Genomic DNA, 23,139 nt, shown 5'->3' with positions numbered 1-23,139 from the left:
CAACTGTTCAGAGGAGACTGCGTGAATCAAGCCTTTATGGTCGAATTGCTGCAAAGAAACCACTACTAAAGGACACCAATAATAAGAAGAGACTTGCTTGAGCCAAGAAACACAAGCAATGGATATTAGACCAGTGGAAATCTGTCCTTTGGTCTGATGAGTCCAAATTTTCGATTTTTTGTTCACAAGTGCTCAGCATATGTGGGAACTCCTTCACGACTGTTATAAAAGCATTCCAGGTGAAGCTGGTTGAGATAATTCCAAGAGTGCAAAGGTTTTATCAAGGTAAAGGGTGATTTGTTTTTTTAGTTACTACATGATTCCATATGTGTTATTTCATAGTTTTGATGTCTTCACTATTATTTTACAATGTAGAAAATATTAAAAATAAAGAAACACCCTTGAATGAGTAGGTGTGTCCAAACTTTTGCCTGGTACTGTATATTATTATTAGTATTATTATTATTGGCTAAACACACACTCACACTTAGTCTGCTGTGTCTAGTTCCAGATCGTCCCTTCAGACCCTGTGAAGGCTGAGAAGCTACAGCTGATGAAGATGAGGACTTTGGCGCGTCGGGCCAAGACATCTGAGATGCAGCGCTTCCACAAAGCCCAGGTCAGTTCACAGTTCACAAGTTATCTAATCAGCTCTGCTTTGGGATAGTTAAAGGGATACTGCGAGATTCTGGCAATTAAGCCATTTTTCTACTTACCCAGAGTCCTATGAACTCGTGGTGGATACAGTTTTTATGTCTCTGCGTGCAGCCATTGCGCTAACACTAGTTAGTATTGGTTCGTGAAACTACCTCTAACTTCCTTCATACTGCATGCAGAGACATCAAATGGCTACCCAGACTATTTTCATTGCCCCCCCCCTTCTATGCTGCTGCTACTTTTTGTTATTATCTATGCATAGTCACTTTAATAACTCTACCTACATATTACCTCAATTACCTCAACACCGTTGCCCCCGCACATTGACTCTGTACCGGTAACCCCTGTATTTAGCCTCGCTATTGTTATTTTAATGCTGCTCTTTAATTATTTGTTACTTTTATCTCTTACTTTTTTAGGTATTTTATTAAAACTGCATTGTTGGTTAAAGGCTTGTAAGTAAGCATTTCACTGTATGGTCTACACTTGTTGTATTCTGCGCATGTGACAAATAAAATTTGATTTGCCATACAAATGGTATCCACGAGTTCATCTGACTCTGGGTAAGTAAAAAAAATTGTCAGAATCTCGCAGTATCCCTTTAAAACTTCTTATGGCTGCAATCCCGCTACAGGGATCGATATGACAACAGCCAGTGAAAGTGCAGGGCGCCAAATTCAAACAACAGAAATCTCATAATTAAAATTCCTCAAACATACATGTGTCTTATATCATTTTAAAGGTAATCTTGTTGTTAATCCCACCAAAGTGTCGATTTCAAATATGCTTTTCAGCGAAAGCACTACAAACGATTATGTTAGGTCACCACCAAACCACAATAAGCACAACCATTTTCCCAGCGAAAGATAGCAGTCAGAAAAAGCAGAAATAGAGATAAAATGAATCACTAACCTTTGATTATCTTCATCAGATGACACTCATAGGACTTCATGTTACACAATACATGCATGTTTTGTTTGATAAAGTTCATATTTATATTAAAAAAATCTGAGTTTACAGTGGCGCGTTACATTCACTAGTTCCAAAAACATCATCGTTTCAACAGAAATACTCATCATAAATGTAGATGATAATACAAGTTATACACATGGAATTATAGATATACCTCTCCTTAATGCAACCGCTGTGCAGATTTCAAAAATACTTTACGGAAAAAGCAAATCATGCAATAATCTGAGACGGAGCTCAGAACAATAGCCAAATTAGCCGCCATGTTGGGGTCAACAGAAACCAGAAAAGACATGATAAATGTTTCCTTACCTTTGATGAACTTCATCAGAATGCAGTCCTAGGAATCCCAGGTCCACAATAAATGTTTGATTTGTTCGATAATGTCAGTTATTTATGTCCAATTAGCTACTTTGGTTAGCGTGTTTGGTAAACAATTCCGAAGTCACAAAACGCGTCCACTATAACGTGACGAAAATGTCCAAAAGTTCCAAAACAGTCAGTAGAAACATGTCAAACGATGTACTGAATCAATCTTTAGAATGTTTTAAACATACATCTTGAATAACGTTCCAACCGGAGAATTAGATTGACTTCAGTTGAGCGATGGAACGGAGATGCCTATCACGTGAATGTGCGTGGTCAAAGCATGGTCAGCTCGTGGCAGTGGTGACTAATTCCTGTCTCCTTCGGCCCCCCTTCACATTAGAGTCATCAGACAAAGTTCTATTGACTGTTGACATCTAGTGGAAGCCGTAGGAAGTGAAAACTCATCAATATCTCGCTGTAATTTCAATGAGAGCTTGGTTGAAAATCTAGCACCCTCAGAAAAAATCCAAACAGGAAGTGGAACTTAGGTTTTTTCCTGCCATATGAGTTCTGTTATACTCACAGACATAATTCAAACAGTTTTAGAAACTTCAGAGTTTTTTCTATCCAATACTAATAATAATATGCAAATATTAGCAACTATGACTGAGGAGCAGGCCGTTTCCTCTGGGCACCTCTGTGCACCTTTCATCCAAGCTACTCAATACTGCCCCTGCAGCCATAAGAAGTTAACACTGGACGCAGTATTGACGATTGCTGCTTATCCAATATTACCCATCTTCTGCTTGTACTCTCCAGTCTATCCAGAGGCGACTGGAGGAGATCGAAGTGACGTATAAAGAGCTGGAGGATAAAGGTGTGGTGCTGGAGCAGCTACTCAGAGGAGAGGAAGGTGGGAACCCAGACAGATCCATTTGCTCGAACTAACACAATGACCACTAACAATAACTAGGAAAATACTGACCTGAGCTTGCCCTGAACAACAGGGATTTGACTTTTCATCTTTGATCCTTTGATATTCTGATGGAAGTAATTACACCGAAACATTGGTATTTGGTTAACTTTAGTAAGCCAGCAATGTACAGCTGGACTTTTTATTCTTTCAATCTTCAGCAATCATATACAGTGCCTTCGAAAGTATTCAGACCCCTTGACTTTTTCCACATTTTGTTACGTTGCAGCCTGAAATTAAAATTGATTACATTTAGATTTTGTGTCACTGCATGTGTGGGGTACAGAGATGAGGTAGTCATTCAAAAATCATGTTAAACACTTATTGCACACAGAGTAAGTCAATGCAACTTATTATGTTACTTGTTAAGCACATTTTTACTCCTGAATTTGTTTAGGCTTGCCATAACAAAGGGGTTTAATACTTATTGACTCAAGACGTTTCAGCGTTTCATTTTTAATTTATTTATAAACATAATTCCACAGCAAAAAGGTGCAATACCTCATAATGTCGAAGTGGAATTATGTTTACAAATTAATTAAAAATGAAACGCTGAAATGTCTTGAGTCAATAAGTATTAAACCCCTTTGTTATGGCAAGCCTAAATAAATTCAGGAGTAAAAATGTGCTTAACAAGTCACGTCAGTTAGCATGGACTCATTCCGTGTTCAGTAATAGTGGGTAACATGATTTTTCAATAAATACCTCATCTCTGTACCCCACACATACAATTATCTGTAAGGTCCCTCTGTCGAGCAGTGAATTTCAAGCACAGATTCAACCACAAAGACCAGAGAGGTTTTCCAATGCCTCGCAAAGAAGGGCACCTATTGGTAGATGAGTAAAAAAAATAACAGCAATATACCTTTGAACATGGTACAGTGCATTCGGAAAGTATTCAGACCCCTTGACTTTTTCCACATTTTGTTATGTTACATCTTTACTCTAAAATGGAATAAATAGGTTTTTCCCTCGTCAATCTATACACAATACCCCATAATGACTCAGCCAAAATGTGTATATATATTTTTGGGGGCTGATTTATAAAAAATAAAATAAAAACATATCACATTTACATCAGTATTCAGACCCTTTACTCAATACTTTGTTGATGCACCTTTGACAGTGATTACAGCCTCGAGTTTTCTTGGGTATGATGCTACAAACTTGGCACACCTGTATTTGGGCAGTTTCTCCCATTCTTCTCTGCAGATCTTCTCAAGCTCTGTCAGGTTGGATGGGGAGCTTTGCTGCACAGCTATTTTCAGGTCTCTCCAAAGATGTTAGATCGGCTCTGGCTGGGCCACTCAAGGACTTTCAGAGACTTGTCCCGAAACCACTCCTGCATTGTCTTGGCTGTGTGCTTAGGGTCGTTGTCCTGTTGGAAGGTGAACCATTGCCCCAGTCTGATGTCCTGAGCGCTCTGGAGCAGGTTTTCATCAAGGATTTCTCTGTACTTTGCTCCGCTCATCTTTCCCTCGATGTGGAGTAGTATTCCAGTCCCTGCCACTGAAAAACATCCCCACTGCATGATGCAGCTACCACAATGCTCCAAAGTAGGGATGGTGCCAGGTTTCCTCCAGACGTGAGGCTTGGCATTCAGGCCAAAGAATTCAAGCTTGGGTTCATCAGAACAGAGAATCTTGTTTCTCATGGTCTTAGAGTCCTTTAGGTGCCTTTTGGCAAACTCCAAGCAGGCTGTCAGGTGCCTTTTTACTGAGGAGTGGCTTCCATCTGGCCACTCTAGCATAAAGGCCTGATTGGTGGAGGGCTGCAGAGATGGTTGTTCTTCTGGAAGCTCCTCCCATCTCCACAGAGGACCTCTGGAGCTCTGTCAGTGACAATTAGTTCTTGGTCACCTCCATGACCAAGGCCCTTCTCCCCCAATTGCTCAGTTTGTCCGGGCGGCACTGTGTTCATAGGGACATTCAATGCTTCCCCAGATCTGTGCCTCGACACAATCCTGTCTTGGAGCTTTAGGATAATTTCTTCGATCTCATGGTTTGATTTTTGCTCTGACATGCACTGTCAACTGTGGGACCTTATATAGACAAGTGTGTGCCTTTCCAAATAATGTACAATCAATTGAATTTATTACAGGTGGCTCCTATCAAGTTGTAGACACAACTCAAGGATGATCAATAGAAACAGGATGCACCTGAGCTTAATTTGGAGTCTCGTAGCAAAGGGTCTGAATACTTATGTAAATAAGGTATTTCTGATTTGTATTTTTAATAAATGTGCAAAAATGTCTAAACATGTTTTCGCTTTGGCATTATGGGGTGTTGTGTGTAGATTGATTTTTGTAAAATTAATTTTAGAATAAGGCTGTAATACTTTCCGAATGCACTGTATTAATTACGCTTTGGATGGGGTATCAATACACCCAGTCACTACAAAGATACAGGTGTCCTTCCTAACTCAGTTGCCAGAGAGGAAGGAAACCGCTCAGGGATTTCCCCATGAGGCCAATGGTGACTTAAAAACAGTTGCAGAGTTTAATGGCTGGGATAGGAGAAGACTGTGGATGGATCAGTAACATTTTAGTTACTCCACAATAACCATAATGACAGAGTGAAAAGAAGAAAGCCTGTACAGAATAAACATATTCCAAACATGCATCCTGTTTGCAATAAGGTACTAAAGTAAAACTGCAAAAACTGTGGCAAAGAAATGAACTTTATGTCCTGAAATACAAAGTGTTATGTTTGGGTCAAACACAACATATCTCTGAGGACCACTCTTCATATTTTCAACCATGGTGGTGTTTGCATCATGTTATGGGTATACTTGTCATCGGCAAGGAATAGCAAGATGGCGCCGACAGAGATGGTCGCCTCGCTTCGCGTTCTTAGGAATCAATGCAGTATTTTGTTTTTTATATATTATTTCTTACATTGTTACCCCAGGAAATCTTAAGTATTATTACATTCAGCCGGGAAGAACTATTGGATCTAAGAGCAACGTCAACTTACCAACATTACGACCAGGAATAACCACCACCCAGGACAATGGATCTGATCCCAGTAGGCGACCCAAAACAACGGCGCCACAGAAGGGGCAGACGGAACGGTCTTGTGGTCAGGTTTCATAGACAGGCACATCGCTCACCGCTCCCGCCAATGTCCAGTCTCTTGATAACAAGGTAGACGAAATTCGAGCAAGGGTTGCCTTCCAGAGAGACATCAGAGATTGTAACATTCTCTGATTCACGGAAACATGGCTCACTCGGGATATGTTATCAGAGTCGGTACAACCACCCGATTTCTTCACGCATCGTGCCAACAGAAACAAACATCTCTCTGGTAAGAAGAAGGGCAGGGGTGTATGCCTTATGATTAACGACTTGTGGTGTAATCATAACAACATACAGGAACTCAAGTCCTTTTGTTCACCTGACCTAGAATTTCTTACAATCAAATGCCGACCGCATTATCTACCAAGAGAATTCTCTTCGATTATAATCACAGCCGTGTATATCCCCCTCCCAAACAGATACCTCGACGTTCCTGAAATAACTTCACTAGACTCTATGTAAACTGGAAACCATATATTCTGAGGCTGCATGTATTGTAGCTGGGGATTTTAACAAAAGCTAATCTGAAAACAAGGCTCCCTAAATTTCATCAGCATATCGAATGACTCGAGCTAGCAGCATTATTGGTCATTGCTACTCTAACTTCCGTGATGCATACAAAGCCCTCCCCCGCCCTCCTTTTGGGCAAATCTGACCACGACTCCATTTTGTTGTTCCCAGCCTATAGACAAAAACTTAAACAGAAACGCCCGTGCTCAGGTCTGTTCAACGCTGGTCCGACCAATTGGATTCCACGTTTCAAGATTGCTTCGATCATGTGGACTTTGATATGTTCCGAATAGCCTCAGGCAACAACATTGATGTATACGCTGACTCGGTGAGCGAGTTTATTAGCAAGTGCATCGGTGATGTTGTTCCCACAGTGACTATTAAAACCTTCCTTAACCAGAAACCGTAGATTGATTGCAGCATTCGCACAAAACTGAAAGCGCAAAGCACTGCTTTTAATCATGGCAAGGCGACCGGAAACATGACCGAATACAAACAGTGTAGCTATTCCCTCCGCAAGGCAATCAACAAGCTAAGCGTCAGTATAGAGACAAAGTAAGATTACAAAAAGAAAACCAGCCCCGTCGCAGACACCAACGTCTTGCTCCCAGACAAATTAAACAACTTCTTTGCTCGCTTTGAGGACAATACAGTGCCACTGACACGGCCCGCTACCAAACCTGTGGGCTCTCCTTCACCATGGCCAACGTGAGTAAAACATTTAAACGTGTTAACCCTCGTAAGGCTGCTGGCCCAGACGGCATCCCTACGTCAACAAAGCAAAGGAGATGATCGTGGACTTCAGGAAACAGTAGAGGGAGCACCCCCCTATCCACATCGATGGGACAGTAGTGGAGAAGGTGGAAAGTTTTAAGTTCCTCGGCGTACACATCACGGACAAACTGAAATGGTCCACCCACAAAGACAGTGTGGTGAAGAAGGCGCAACAGCGCCTCTTCAACCTCAGGAAGCTGAAGAAATTTGGCTTGTAACCGAAAACACTCACAAACTTTTACAGATGCACAATCGAGAGCATCCTGTCGGGCTGTATCACCGCCTGGTATGGCAACTGCACCGCCTTCAACCGCAAGGCTCTCCAGTGGGTAGTGCGGTCTGCACAACGCATCACCGAGGGCAAACTACCTGCCCTCCATGACACCTACAGCACCCGATGTCACAGGAAGGCCAAAAAGATCATCAAGGACAACAACCACCCGAGCCACTGCCTGTTCACCCCACTATCATCCAGAAGGCGAGGTCAGTACAGGTGGATCAAAGCTGGGACCGAGAGACTGAAAAACAGCTTCTATCTCAAGGCCATCAGACTGTTAAACAGCCATCACTAACATTGAGTGGCTGCTGCCAACATACTGACTCAAATCTCTAGCCACTTTAATAATTAATAATTTGATGTAATAAATGTATCACTAGTCACTTTAAACAATGCCACTTTATATAATTATTATATAATGATTATATAATGATTACTACTACATTACTCATCTCATATGTGTATATACTGTACTCTATACCATTAACTGCATCTTGCCTATTCCGCACGGCCATCGCTCATCCATATATTTATATGTACATATTCTCATTCATACGTTCACACTTGTGTGAATAAGGTAGTTATTGTGAAATTGTTAGATATTACTGCACTGTTGGAACTAGAAGCACACGCATTTCGCTACACTCGCATTAACATCTGCTAACCATGTGTATGTGACCAATAAAATTTGATTTAATTTGACTATGGAGTTTTTTTTAGGATAAATAGAAATGAAATGGAGCTAAGCAAAGGCAAAATCAGAGAGGAAATTCTAGACCAATGCACCTTTCAGCAGGACAATAACATAAAACACAAGGCCAAATATACACTGGAGTTGCTTACCAAGACAATGAGTGGCCTAGTTACAGTTTTGACTTAAATTGACTTGAACATGGCTGTCTAGCAATGATCAACAACCAATGAATAATTGTTTTTAAGAATAATGTGCAACTATTGTATAATACAGGTGTGCAAATCTCTTAGAGAATTATCCAGGAAGACTCACAGCTGTAATCGCTGCCAAACGTTGATTCTAACATTTATTGGCTCAGGGGTGTGAATATTTATGTAAATTAGATATTTCTGTATTTTTCAATAAATTAGCAAAAATGTCTAAACATGTTTTCACTTTGTCATTATGGGGTATTGTGTGTAGATGTATTTAAAAAAATAAATATAATATTTAATCAATTTTTTATTCAGGCTGTAACACAGAATTCAAGGGGTATGAATACTTTCTGAAGGCACTGTAATCCTCGTCCATATTTTCACCAACAAATGGTGGAAAATACTTTTGACATTCACCCTCTGTTTCCTCCCCCAGACAGCTGTGGTTCTCCTGGGATGATCGACCAGTGGGTCCATCTGGGTCACCAGAAGAACACTCTGGTCTCTGAGGAGTCAGACCTTATAGTGGCGTAAGTATATAGCCCTGTTTTATCTTTTTGTTTGTTTTTATTCATCACATTTCAATACATATTGAGTAAAGCTTTGTTTTCTGTGTAGCACATAAGTTCCCAGCAAGCCAGTGGGGACACAGCAGCAGACGTCCCTCTCTCCACACTGTCACTATTGTTTATGCTGACCCTTATTCAACAGTTACTTCCTTGTATTGTTGCCTCATGAGCTGTTGGCAGTGTGGGAGTTTGCTCACAGCTTACTTTAAGGCTCCATTGACTGTAAACAGCCGGAAGCAGTCTTCTAGGTTGAGTCACCCTGTTCTTATCCAGCTGGTGTTTCCTTCTCTTGGCCCCTCAGGTCTCGACAGCTAGAGCTGGAGGACAAACAGAGCACGCTAGAGATGGAGCTGAGACAATACGAGCTGGATGGTAAATTAGCCTACACAAACAGTTTATTTTCTTTATATTCATGATGTTCACTGTATTTCAATGTGAAACACAGACCGAAACGTTGCATTTGTGTCACTAACCACATTTTCATCCAGTTTTTATGCGATTAAAGACATACAATATAAAATAAATCACAAGAGCTGTGATGGTTTCGGTACAATTTTATAAAAGCAGACAGATAATTTGTTCGTTCAACATGGTGGGATCTTTTTTGTGTAAAAATGTACTATGCGAGAAATGGCAGTGTAAATGCCTTTATGCGCAAATATTTATATAATAACCATTATATCGAAGTAAACTTGGAGTCACACGATGACATGGTGTGTGGTCCTCACACTATGACTCGGAAAACCATGCAGTTTAAATTAGGCTACAGATTAAATAAGTGATGATGAACTTCACAGTGGCTCCCGAGTGGCGCTGTGGTCTAAGGCACTGCATCTCACCAAGGTTGTATCATATCCGGCCGTGATTGGGAGTCCCATAGGGCTGCGCACAATAGGCCCAGCGTTATCCGGGTTTCTTCGGGGTAGGCCGTCATTGTAAATAAGAATTAGTTCTTAACTGACTTGCATAGTTAAATAAAGGTTCAATCAAATAAAAAACAGTGGTGAAACTGCATGGTATGAGCTTGATGCCCCTTTCCAATCAGTGTTGAATGTCTTATTTTGGTGACATGATGATCGATGCTTGACTGCCGTTTTGACAGTCATAATCCATAATCTCATCATGTCGTTTCCATATGTTTGATGTGTTTGATACCGTTCCATATATTCCATTCCAGCCATTACAATAAGCCTGTCCTCCTATAGCTCCTCCCACCAGCCTCCACTGCCGCAGAGCCTACCTGCACTATCTGCCAGCTGTTGGCTAGAGCACATGTGCCATGACCAGAGTAGGCACATTTGCTATTTAACACACTGCTAGAGTAGAAAATGTGATAGAAACACATTGAACTTTAGATTTTTATTCGCTACATGAAAACTTACATTTTTTGTGCACTACATCATCATGCACTGATTTTTTATCTGTAACAAGTCCGTTTTTTGGGAAATACACCACTAGTGGGAAAATGCACATATTTTCTTTATGCGGATTTGAGAATATTTGCATGAAAGTCTGTCGCCAATTGGATGGAAACCTAGCTACTGATAGCATTGTTGAAAGATCACTTATCGGGAGCAGCAAACAGTGTGCGGATAGACTTCTTTCTGTTCAGCTCCTGTTCAAAGTTTGTCATTTTCGTTCTGTCCGTGTCCAACCCAGATTCTGAGAAGACTGTGGAGCAGCAGGCAGAAGAGGAGCGTGTGCTGCAGGATATGCTGGAGGTGGTGGACATGAGGAACTCTCTGGTGGCCTTCCTAGACGAGAAGAGACTACAAGAGACGGAGACTGATGAGCAGCAGTCCACCTCGCTGCTAGAGGTCAAGAGACACCCTACAGCCTCAGCGGGGGCACAGGTGTACTGGGCGTGAGGGTGACTTGGACTGTAATATACACCAACTGTACAAAACATTAAGAACACCTCAGAACATACTACATTTGTTGGTGCATGGACTCTACAAGGTGTCAAAAGCGTTCCGCAGGGATGCTGGCCCATGTTGACTCCAATGATTCACACAGTTGTGTCAAATTGGCTGGGTGGTGGAGCATTGTTGATACACACGGGAAACTGTTGAGCGTGAAAAACCCAGCAGCGTTGTGGTTCTTGACACACTCAAACCGGTGCGCCTGGCATCTACTACCATACCCCGTTCAAAGGCACTTAAATCTTTTATCTTGCCCATTCACCCTCTGAATGGCACACATAGACAATCCATGTCTCAATTGTCTCAAGGCTTAAAAATCATTCTATAACCTGACTACTCCCCTTCATCTACGCTGATTGAAGTGGATTTAACAAGTGTCATCAATAAGGGATCATAGCTTTCACCTGGATTCACCTGGTCAGTCTATGTCATGGAAAGAGTTCCTAATGTTTTGTACACTCAGTGTATATGCACAAACACACGTACAGGTACACCCACTGCCACACACACACACACACACACACACACACACACACACACACACACACACACACACACACACACACACACACACACACACACACACACATGAATACATGTGCAGTTATATACCCACTTAAATATATTAGTAGAGACTTGCTGCTTACAGACACACCCATAACGTTGCATTTGCGAAGCCAAAGATTGGTGAAGGTATTTCTCAACAAGTGTTGTGCTCAGTGTTGAGGCACAGTATACTGACCAGAGGCAACGACACAGACCCTGGCCTGGAGAACTGGCTGTCCTTCCTGGCCTGTCCCCATGGGCAGTCCATCCGCAGTCAAGGCAGTCCTGCTCCAGCAGCAGCCCCAGGATAGAGAGACCACCACAGCCAGCTGAACTCACACCAACCTCACTGAGGACCTGCTGACAATACAAAGCCAAGGACCCAAAGTCGCATGTTCTTAACACATGGTGGATTGTGGAGATATTATATTCTGTGGGTTGGACAGTATTGTTTCAAATGGATTCTGGATTCATGTTCATTTATTTTGGTAAACCTAAATCAGCTAGTTCTGCTAAGCACAAAGGCAATGAGATTATCGCAATTCTACTTTTGTATAATGTAGTGACAAAATTAGATAAAAAACAAAAAAAATTGTAGTTTGAGATTGGACCATAAAAATGTGTTTTGAAATGTCCTTATTTTCCATGAAAACATACATGAAATAAGTTGCAAAATGAACAGGAAATATAGTCGAGGTGTTGACAAGGTTATTAATAATGATTTTTAATTGAAATAATAATTGTGTCCTTCAAACTTTGCTTTCTTCAAAGAATCCTCCATTTGCAGCAATTACAGCCTTGCAGACCTTTGGCATTCTAGTTGTCAATTTGTTGAGGTAATCTGAAGAGATTTCAACCCATGCTTCCTGAAGCACCTCCCACAAGTTGAATTGGCTTGATGGGCACTTCTTACGTACCATACGGTCAAGCTGCTCCCACAACAGCTCAATAAGGTTGACTGGCCACTTCATTATTGACAGAATACCAGCTGACTGCTTCTTCCGTAAATAGTTATTGCTTAGTTTAGAGCTGTGCTTTGGGTCATTGTCCTGTTGTAGGAATAAATTGGCTCCAATTAAGCGCCGTTCACAGGGTATGGCATGGCGTTGCAAAATGGAGTGATAGCCTTCCTTCTTCAAGATCCCTTTTACCCTGTACAAATCTCCCACTTTACCACCACCAAGCACCCCGAGACCATAACATTGCCTCCACCATGCTTGACAGATGGTGTCAAGCACTCCTCCAGCATCTTTTCATTTTTTCTGCGTCTCACGCATGTTCTTCTTTGTGATCCGAACACTTCAAACTTAGATTAGTCTGTCCATAACACTTTTTTCCAATCTTTCTCTGTCCAGTGTCCGTGTTCTTTTGCCCATCTTAATCTTTTATTTTTATTGGCCAGTCTGAGATATGGCTTTTTCTTTGCAACTCTGCTTAGAAGGCCAGTATCTCGCCTCTTCACTGTTGACGTTGAGACTGGTGTTTGTGGGTACTATTTAATGAAGCTGCCAGTTGAGGACTTGTGAGGCATCTGTTTCTCAAACTAGACACTCTAATGTACTTGTCCTCTTGCTCAGTTGTGCACCGGGCCTCCCACTCCTTTTTCTATTCTGGTTAGAGCCAGTTTGCACTGTTCTGTGAAGGGAGTAGTACACAGCGTTGTATGAGATCTTCAGTTTCTTGGCAATTTCTCGCATGGAATAGCCTTAATTTCTCAGAACAAGAATAGACTGACAAGTTTCAGAAGAAAGTTATTTGTTTCCGGCCATTTTGACCCTGTAATCGAACCCACAAATGCTGATGCTCCAGATTCTCAACTAGTCTAAAGAAGGACAGTTTTATTGCTTCTTTAATCAGCACAACAGTTTTAGTGTGTTTTCAGTGCTAACATAATTGCAAAAGGGTTTTCTAATGATCAATTAGCCTTTTAAAATGATAAACTTGGATTAGCTAACAGAACGTGCCATTGGAACACAGGAGTGATTGTTGCTGATAATGGGCCTCTGTACGCCTATGTAGATATTCCATTAAAAATCAGCCGTTTCCAGCTACAATAGTCATTTACAACATTAACAATGTCTTCACTGTATTTCTGATCAATTTTATGTTATTTTAATGGACAAAAAAGTTATTTAAAAAACAAGGACATTTCTAAGTGACCCCAAACTTTTGAATGGTTGTGTGTGTGTGTGTGTGTGTATATATAATATATTATTATATATTATATATATGCAGTTAATGTGATTTTTTCCAGTTTTTTTTAATGATATTTCCACACTGATGTCAAAATTACACATTGAAATTATGAAATGATAGTGCCCTTTTTGTGTAAGAGCTGTTTGAAAAACAGGACGGTAGCTCTCAAGGAACAGGGTTGGCGAGCCCTTGTCTAGACGATGCTATCCACCAATCAGGGCTATGTATGTAAATATATTTGTATCAAACATTTGTATCAACACGATCAGACTGAGCATATAAAAAAAAAAAAATTATATTCATGAAATAAAAACAGTGATTTTATTAGACGTACAGTAATGATTTAAAAAAAAATAACATTAAGACTGCATGGGGGCTTTAAATATATGATATTATTACTATATATATTTTTTTTTTTACTTCGTTAGCACTTTTCAGTGGCTCATGTTGTGGATTGCTAGATAAAAACAGTGATTTTATTAGACGTACAGTAATGATTTAAAAAAAAAATAACATTAAGACTGCATGGGGGCTTTAAATATATGATATTATTACTATATATATATATTTTTTTACTTCGTTAGCACTTTTCAGTGGCTCATGTTGTGGATTGCTTTGCATGTTACATTGATAGTTGATGTTATTCTCCCGAGTGGCGCAGTTTTTTAATTTGATTTATTTAACCTTTATTTAGCCAGGTAGGCTAGTTGAGAACAAGTTCTCATTTCCAACTGCGACCTGGCCAAGATAAAGCAAAGCAGTTCGACACATACAACGACACAGAGTTACACATGGAATAAACAAACATACAATCAATAATACAGTATAAAAACTCTATATACAGCATGTGCAAATGAGGTAGGATAAGAGAGGTAAGGCAATAAATAGGCCATGGTGGCAAAGTAATTACAATATAGCAGTGGTCTAAGTCATTGCATCTCAGTGCTAGAGGCGTCACTATAGACACCCTGGTTCAAATCCAGGCTGTGTTACAACCGGCTGTAATTGGGAGTCCCATAGGGCGGCGCACAATTGGCCCAGTGTCGTCTGGGTTTGGCTGGTGTAGGCCGTCATTGTAAATTAGAATTTGTTCTTAACTGCCTTGTCTAGTTAAATAAAAAATAAATAAAATATTCTCAGGGGTTAATGGTGCTCTCTAGAAGTCCATGTTGGATGGATTTTATATATTGGTCATTTCGTGGATATGTGTGGTACTAAGACTCAATTCTGACCCTTTTTCCAATAATTCGTTTTTTGACCAATCTTTTTTAGAGCTGATCTGATTGGTCAAAAGATCAGAATTTGTCTGCCTGTCTAAACGCAGCCTATGATAGTGTATGGGTGAAATACATTCTGAAGTGACCGGGTATTTTTTTGTTGTTGACTATAACCATTAGCCATAATTTGTCATTTGCAAATCTCTGTAAATAAATATATGTTAACAGTATGGCCAAGTTTAATACAGGGAAAACTGTTGTGAGTGAGACCCAGGCTTAGGCCTATGTATCTTATTATGCTGCCAGGACAGTACTTTGCAGAAAATCAAATAAAGATAATGCAGTTTCAGCTCCTTTTACTAAGGGCTCTATGTATCGCTGAAGCGTTACAGATTGTTTGATAGAAATGTAAAGGTAATTTCCGATTTAGCGGACATATGCAGCGTTTGCCGTGAATGCAGTCTCCGCTAACGCGGGAACCTTGCCTTTAAATGTCAATCATGCTGTAATGCTGAACTTCCACACAATACAGATTGAATAGACTAGAACCCTTAGTTATTAGATTATACTTACAGTATTGGAGTTGTTTGCTGTATAAGACGTGTGTTGACTGTTTTTCCATCATGTTTCCATGTTTTGTTGTTGTTCCTAATGGTTACCACTAGAGAGCATACATACACTGTGTGACAGAGTTTGTAGAGACGTGACTTCACAAATTGCCCATGAACTATAAATTCAGCGAGTGTTGGCTGTAATCTACAGTTTATTCTGATGGCACTGGCATTGAATTGACTTTCAAGACATAATCTAGTATAAAGAAGTATTGTATTTTGTTTCACAGCAAATTGAACATGCTCAGTGATGCCTGCTAGCAGTGCAAAACAACTATATCCAGCCTCTTGGACTCTTTTTAATAACCTGAATATAATACTGGAAGTAATAAAAGAGGTTATGCCACTTACTGAAGGAGCTGGTGCTCTGAGGTGCAGAGGTGAGCTCAAAGTGGACCAACTCACTTAGCCACACAATACGAGCACCCTGCAGAGAAATAGGCCTCTTATTAAAGTGTTATGCAAATGTCTCCACTCTCTGCAACCAAACTAAATGAACCGACCTGAAGCCTTAATGAGTTAGATGCTCAATTATTGTATGTGCCAGATTCACCAAGGATGCGTTTACACAGGCAACCCAATTCTGATCTTTTGCCCAATTATTGGCATAATGTTGATCTGATTGGCCAAAAGAGTTGATCTGATTGATCAAAAGACAAATTATTGGAAAAAGATCCAAATTGTGTTGCCTGTGTAAACGCAGCCTAATTGATGCCAAACAAAGCTCAATTTGCAGGCCAAACAAAGATGGCAGGTGAAGCATTATACTACAAATGTTTCTTTATTATTATAACCTTTATTGCTAATTGTCTTTCCTTGCAAAATCATGTACATTTACCAAGGTGAATTTCCTACATGTACCTATTTTTTTAATCTCATGCAGGTTTTATTAGTATAAATATGAACCCTCATCCTCTATATTTATTATTCAGCAAAGGGAGAAGAGGTCATGAGATTAATTTGATGTTAACAGGAACCCTTGATTACAGTGCTTGCGAACAACACTTACAATATACATTACCTGGCCAAAGTTACAAAGGGTCCTCCAAAGTATTAACCTTGGGCTCTAAGTATGAATGGGTGAGTATGGCAAGCTGGGCAAGTGCGTATGATGCCATCTTGGAAATCTGGGCGAGGAAGGATGCAAAACGTTCCAAAAATGTTATGACAATTTCACAATATGAGGTCGACATAACACTGAAATTGTGAAAATTATGATGATACACAAAAAGGGTAAGAGCTGTTTGAAAAAAATGGCTGTAATTTCAGCCTGTTCAGGTGGGATGGAGTTCTTGACCCAGATCATGACATCACAATATGATCTGATTATAATAGACCAATGACTTTTCATCTGCCAATCAGAACGGTGTATGTAAATATCTTCAAATGTGTTTCCTAACACCCACACGATAAGACTGAGCATTTGAATGGCCAAAATAGGCTAAGTGAAATAAATGAAACAAAATATATGCTGGAGTTATTTTCATTAAATAAACACACAGTGGATTTATTAGGCATACAGTGATGATTTTAAAACACAATTTAGGGACTGCATTGGGACTTTAAGCATAGTTTACTAGTACACAAGTGATGGTCATTTTTGAGTCAGTGTTATTAGGTACAGATGAGCTCTAGAATGGACCTTTGGTTTGATTGTCAGTGAGGTTGTACAACAGATTTATTTTAGGGTGAACTTCTTCGTCAGGTCTTGGGTAACTTGGTATGGCTTGAGTGTGAGCCCTTCAGCTGAGGTGAGCTCAGTACAGGATAATACTGTACCCTCATCATTATTATCATGTAACAGCTCTTCAGTACTCATCTCTGCAACCAAGTACTCATCTCTGCAACCAAGGTTAAACCTATATACAGGTGGCCATGGTTGTATGAGGGCCCGCTTGGGAATTTAGCCAGGACACTGGGGTTAACACCCCTACTCTTACAATAAGTTCCATGGGATCTTTAGTGACTACAGATAGTTAGGACACCCTTTTAACGTCCCATCCGAAAGAGGGCACCCCTACACAGGGAAATATCCCCAATCACTGCCCTGGGGGAGTGTGATATTTTTTTTTGACGAGAGAAAAGAGTGCCTCCTACTGGCCCTCCAACACCAATTCCAGCAGCATCTGGTCTCCCTTCCAGGGAACATCCCTGCTTAGCTTCAGAGGCAAGCCAGCAGCATCTGGTCTCCCTTCCAGGGAACAACCCTGCTTAGCTTCAGAGGCAAGCCAGCAGCATCTGGTCTCCCTTCCAGGGAACAACCCTGCTTAGCTTCAGAGGCAAGCCAGCAGCATCTGGTCTCCCTTCCAGGGAACAACCCTGCTTAGCTTCAGAGGCAAGCCAGCAGCATCTGGTCTCCCTTCCAGGGAACAACCCTGCTTAGCTTCAGAGGCAAGCCAGCAGCATCTGGTCTCCCTTCCAGGGAACAACCCTGCTTAGCTTCAGAGGCAAGCCAGCAGCATCTGGTCTCCCTTCCAGGGAACAACCCTGCTTAGCTTCAGAGGCAAGCCAGCAGCATCTGGTCTCCCTTCCAGGGAACAACCCTGCTTAGCTTCAGAGGCAAGCCAGCAGCATCTGGTCTCCCTTCCAGGGAACAACCCTGCTTAGCTTCAGAGGCAAGCCAGCAGCATCTGGTCTCCCTTCCAGGGAACAACCCTGCTTAGCTTCAGAGGCAAGCCAGCAGCATCTGGTCTCCCTTCCAGGGAACAACCCTGCTTAGCTTCAGAGGCAAGCCATCAGCATCTGGTCTCCCTTCCAGGGAACAACCCTGCTTAGCTTCAGAGGCAAGCCAGCAGCATCTGGTCTCCCTTCCAGGGAACAACCCTGCTTAGCTTCAGAGGCAAGCCAGCAGCATCTGGTCTCCCTTCCAGGGAACAACCCTGCTTAGCTTCAGAGGCAAGCCAGCAGCATCTGGTCTCCCTTCCAGGGAACAACCCTGCTTAGCTTCAGAGCCAGCAGCAGGATGCAGGGTGGTATGCTGCCGGAAAATACATACTTAGCTTCCAGTCAATGTCTCTATACCAAGTTGAGAGTCTCATCTTTCAGATACAATTGGAACTGATTTGATAGCCCATAGCGTTCCAAAGTGTCTCTTTTCAATCATTACCAATTTGGGGTAAAAAAATATATATGTTGCTGCTTTTAGAGTTAAAGTGTGTTAAACCGAGTTCTGATGTTGAACAGGAAAGAAACAATGGTTAATATGTGTTATAATCATTGCATAGAAATGTGATGGTATGCCTTGTTTTCCTTACATGACTAATTGATGCTGTGTTTGACATTGCTTCTCCTTTGTCATTGCATAGTGCTATGACAAGTTGTCAAATGATCCGTACCGGATAAGCCTATGAGAGATTAATGTATACTATAAACCTGTGAAGGGTCAAGGGCATGAAGGAGTCCTTCACATCTGCAATATGCTGTTATAATCCAGTGTGGTCATTAACAATTTGCATCCTGTTTCTTGTGAGTGCTGTGCTTGCATTGTGGTGTTGTGTGAGCACATAGGCTATGGCTAGCTGTAAAGCTTGATATATAATTTATAATTATCAAATAATACTTACTGATATTCAATGTCTGACAGTAATATTAATGTTTGCCAAATCAACATGCACTGAGAGCATGCATAAACCCATTGCGATTTGGCTATGCAGTGCCATTTTCAGTATTCTGCATGTGTATGAAAAGTATAGATGAATGCATCAACAGTAAAATACTAAACATACATTTGCATGATGTAACCTTGATGAAAAGTAATAAATCCTATTCCTATTTCAATGAATAGGCTACTGCACATGTTGGTCTGGTAATACAAATGTATAGATCAAAGATACAATCTGTAATTGTAACAGCATGACCCTGCCACTTTGTTTGGTAAACTGATGGATGGAAAAGTAACCAATTTGACAAAAATGATCCCATTATTTGTTGTTCAACACCAGCACGATGTTAGAGAGACAGGACATAATGTTGACTACAGTCTGCACTTCTCTCTCAATCAATAAATGAACAACCGTGAGATCTCGGCCCCTCCCCATAAAACGGGGATTTAACCACGGGATGCTGACCAGACTGTACACGTCGCGTGCGCGAGAGTCGCAAAATAAATGTAGAAATCCATGTTATTCAATTATTGCACCCACACTGCTCGCGCGCGCCAACGAGCGTCTGCGAAGCCAAGGACTAAAATAGAAGTCATTCCTATTTCTGACGCAGATCACGCTGAAAAGCCTGCCTCTCCCATCTCCTCATTGGTTTATAGAAGCAGGTACCCACGTGGGTGATTGAAAGACGAACTTTGTTGCCAGTTGTCGTGGTAATACAATGAAAGTATAGATGCGATCACCATATAAACCTGGAAGGAGGAGAGATGACTAGAAACTATTCGGTTGGCTGTTTTATGTGTGGATTAATTGTCAGAGTAGAGGTCCTTGTGCATTTCAGGTAAAATAACAACTCAATGTTTATATCCCAGGACAAATTAGCTAGCAACAGCAAGCTAGCTAAATAGGACAAATTAAAGTTAGCTAGCAAGTGCAAGCTAACTAGCTAAATTGCCATACATGTTTAATGCTTTTAGACCTGTCCCCAAATTAATGTCATTGGTTCAGAGTTTGTTTTGATATTTTAACCTGCGTGTCGTGATCGCGTTTGGTGTAGGGGGACAAAATACATTTATGCACGATAGCGCGCGCGCGTGCGCGCGCAGCCGGTTTGGGTTCCTAAAACCTGAAAAATATTGTTATTTCCGTGGCTGCCGACAGTAATCTGTCCAGTCTTCAACGAGTTTTTGGCAGGAGATCAGAGAATCGCTACCTACATCACCTACAGCAGCCTCACAGGAAAGTCAAAGAGAAATCAGCTACGCCCGTGTAAACTGCTTCTAGGGTATATATAGGCCTATCTCATTCATTCAAAAGTCGGTCCATCAGTGCTTCTCGGTCTGAATTGAAGGATTGTAGCCACGTCCTATGATATAGTTGCTTTTTTTATTTTAAAAAGGTAATTTCAGCAAGCAACTTTTTAGCCTAATTTCTAGGCTATTCTGCGCTGGATGACATTCAGATTCTGAAAAAAGTCCATAACCCTACAACTAAATTTAAGTAATGTAGCTTATCTGTAAATATATTTTTGAGATTGTTTTACAATCAGAATCGTGGAAAATAATATCATTTTTAACAGGCTAATTCGAGTGATTGCGCAGGGAATGCAGCAGCCAATTTGGTCCCTCCGGGGGCTTTGTGTATAGAACCATAGGAAGAAAACACTGGACCAGTTTTTAAACGTCTAACAATCTGAGAATTGTTTTTAAAATTTAAACTAGCCTGAAGTAATGATCAAAATATGAAAAAATATCTAAAGATGTTGTACTTCTTCTGAACTATGGATAGCAACACTTGAACACGGTATCCCGGAATGTATTTTCCTCTGGGGAAAATAGTCTATTCTATTCAGTTGTGTCTAGCCTAGGCTATTGCACGTGTCTGAAGCTATCATCTATGCTATGATGTGGTATTCTTCTAGCATGTTATGCTCTGCTCTGCACCTGGATGATTTGATCTGGATATGCATATGAATCTGGATTTACTCTATATGTACATTGATCTGGATTACTGAATATGCACAATCATCTGGATTTACTCTATATGCACATTGATCTGGATTACTGAATATGCACAATCATCTGGATTTACTCTATATGCACATTGATCTGGATTACTGAATATGCACAATCATCTGGATTTACTCTATACGCACATTGATCTGGATTACTGAATATGCACAATCATCTGGATTTACTCTATATGCACATTGATCTGGATTACTGAATATGCACAATCATCTGGATTTACTCTATATGCACATTGATCTGGATTACTGAATATGATCCACTGCTGAGTTGCATTTTCTGCTGCTTGTGGTGTAGATTGACAACAGATTGATAACAGAATGACAGAACATTGATGTGGGTAGAGAGAGATATACACTATAATATCAGAGAGATAAGTAATTAGCCATGACAGGTTGCTGTGGAAGAGAGACTGAGCTGGACCAGACAGGTACAGAGCTGGTAGGTAGCCTAGTTTGCTGGGGAAGAATGTGATTCAATGTTTTACTGTAGTTATACAATTATTTGACTATAATAGTTTCTTTGGATAAAAGTGCCTGCTAAATGACATATTAATTGTCAGTTATAACTGACAGTGATTCATTGTGTTTTTCCTTTTCTATGAAAGTTTTTTGACTGTTTGGATATCCATGATGAAGCCTATGTTGAAGCATAGGAGGATGAGGCAGTGGTGCTTAACTGCTTCAACCTTTCAAGATGTTTCTCTTGGCTTTCAATCTTGGTTGTTTAGTTACCATCTTCAGGATGTGGTTTTTCTTCAGCTACGCTTTATTTCCCAAAGTCTGTTTTACATGAAAAAATGTGGATTGTTAATTCTGTCAAGAACACTAGACATGTTCCATCAATTCTTTAATCCTTGGCTTGGTTGGCCTCTTATGCTGTGACTGTTCCTGGCAAGGTCAGGGTCTACATATCAGGAGTCAGTAATCTCTTACATAAGGGAAATGATGCCAAGGAAATGATGCCCACCTACCATAAGACCACAGGGTAACTTGGCTGCCCCATCTATAACCTGTCTGGCTCTGGCGTTCCGCCAGCGGAACTCCTCCCACATTCCACTGAAAAGGCAGAGCACGAAATTCAAAAGATATTTTTTAGAAATATTTAACTTTCACACATTAACAAGTCCAATACAGCAAATGAAAGATACACATCTTGTGAATCCAGTCAACATGTCCGATTTTTAAAATGTTTTACAGCGAAAACACCACATATATTTATGTTAGCTCACCACCAAATACAAAAAAGGACAGACATTTTTCACAGCACAGGTAGCATGCACAAAGCCAACCTAACTAACCAAGAACCAACCAAACTAACCAACAAACAACTTCATCAGATGACAGTCTTATAACATGTTATTCAATAAATCTATGTTTTATTCGAAAAATGTGCATATTTCAGGTATAAATCATAGTTTACATTGCAGCTACAATCAGAAATTGCACCGAAAGCAGACAGAATAATTACAGACACCAACGTCAAATACCTAAATACTCATCATAAAACATTTCTGAAAAATCGATGGTGTACAGCAAATTAAAGACAAACATCTTGTGAATCCAGCCAATATTTCCGATTTTTTAAGTGTTTTACAGCGAAAACACAATATAGCATTATATTAGCTTACTACAATAGCCTACCACACTACCGCATTCATTCATCAAGGCACGTTAGCGATAGCAATAGGCACGTTAGCGATAGCGAATAAACCAGCAAGATATATAATTTTGACTAACCTTGATAAGCTTCATCAGATGACAGTCCTATAACATCAGGTTATACATACACTTATGTTTTGTTCGAAAATGTGCATATTTAGAGCTGAAATCAGTGGTTATACATTGTGCTAACGTTGTGCTAACGTAGCATCTTTTTCCCACAACGTCCGGATATTTTTCTGACACTTTTTCTGACACACATATTCTGACCAAATAGCTATTCATAAACATAACTAAAAAATACATGTTGTATAGGAAATGATAGATACATTAGTTCTTAATGCAATCGCCGTGT

The 23,139-nt window shown here is 40.5% G+C and overlaps 1 protein-coding gene across 1 annotated transcript in view; it reads left to right on the top strand.

The window, feature by feature from the left end:
* LOC120059155 (F-actin-monooxygenase mical1-like) overlaps positions 1-11,043 on the top strand; it is a 51,090-nt gene extending 40,047 nt beyond the window's left edge. The window contains exons 22-26 of the mRNA XM_039007991.1: positions 506-619; positions 2,755-2,848; positions 8,870-8,963; positions 9,304-9,374; positions 10,662-11,043. Coding sequence (XP_038863919.1) covers positions 506-619; positions 2,755-2,848; positions 8,870-8,963; positions 9,304-9,374; positions 10,662-10,870 — 582 coding nt within the window. The 3' untranslated portion in view covers positions 10,871-11,043. The remainder of the gene's footprint in view (positions 1-505; positions 620-2,754; positions 2,849-8,869; positions 8,964-9,303; positions 9,375-10,661) is intronic.
* The last annotated feature ends 12,096 nt before the right edge of the window (positions 11,044-23,139 follow it).

This window comes from Salvelinus namaycush, chromosome 14 (assembly GCF_016432855.1).
Source record: "Salvelinus namaycush isolate Seneca chromosome 14, SaNama_1.0, whole genome shotgun sequence".
NCBI lineage: Eukaryota > Metazoa > Chordata > Actinopteri > Salmoniformes > Salmonidae > Salvelinus > Salvelinus namaycush.
The sequence above is the reverse complement of the archived record's forward strand: the minus strand, read 5'-3'. Positions and strand labels throughout refer to the sequence as shown.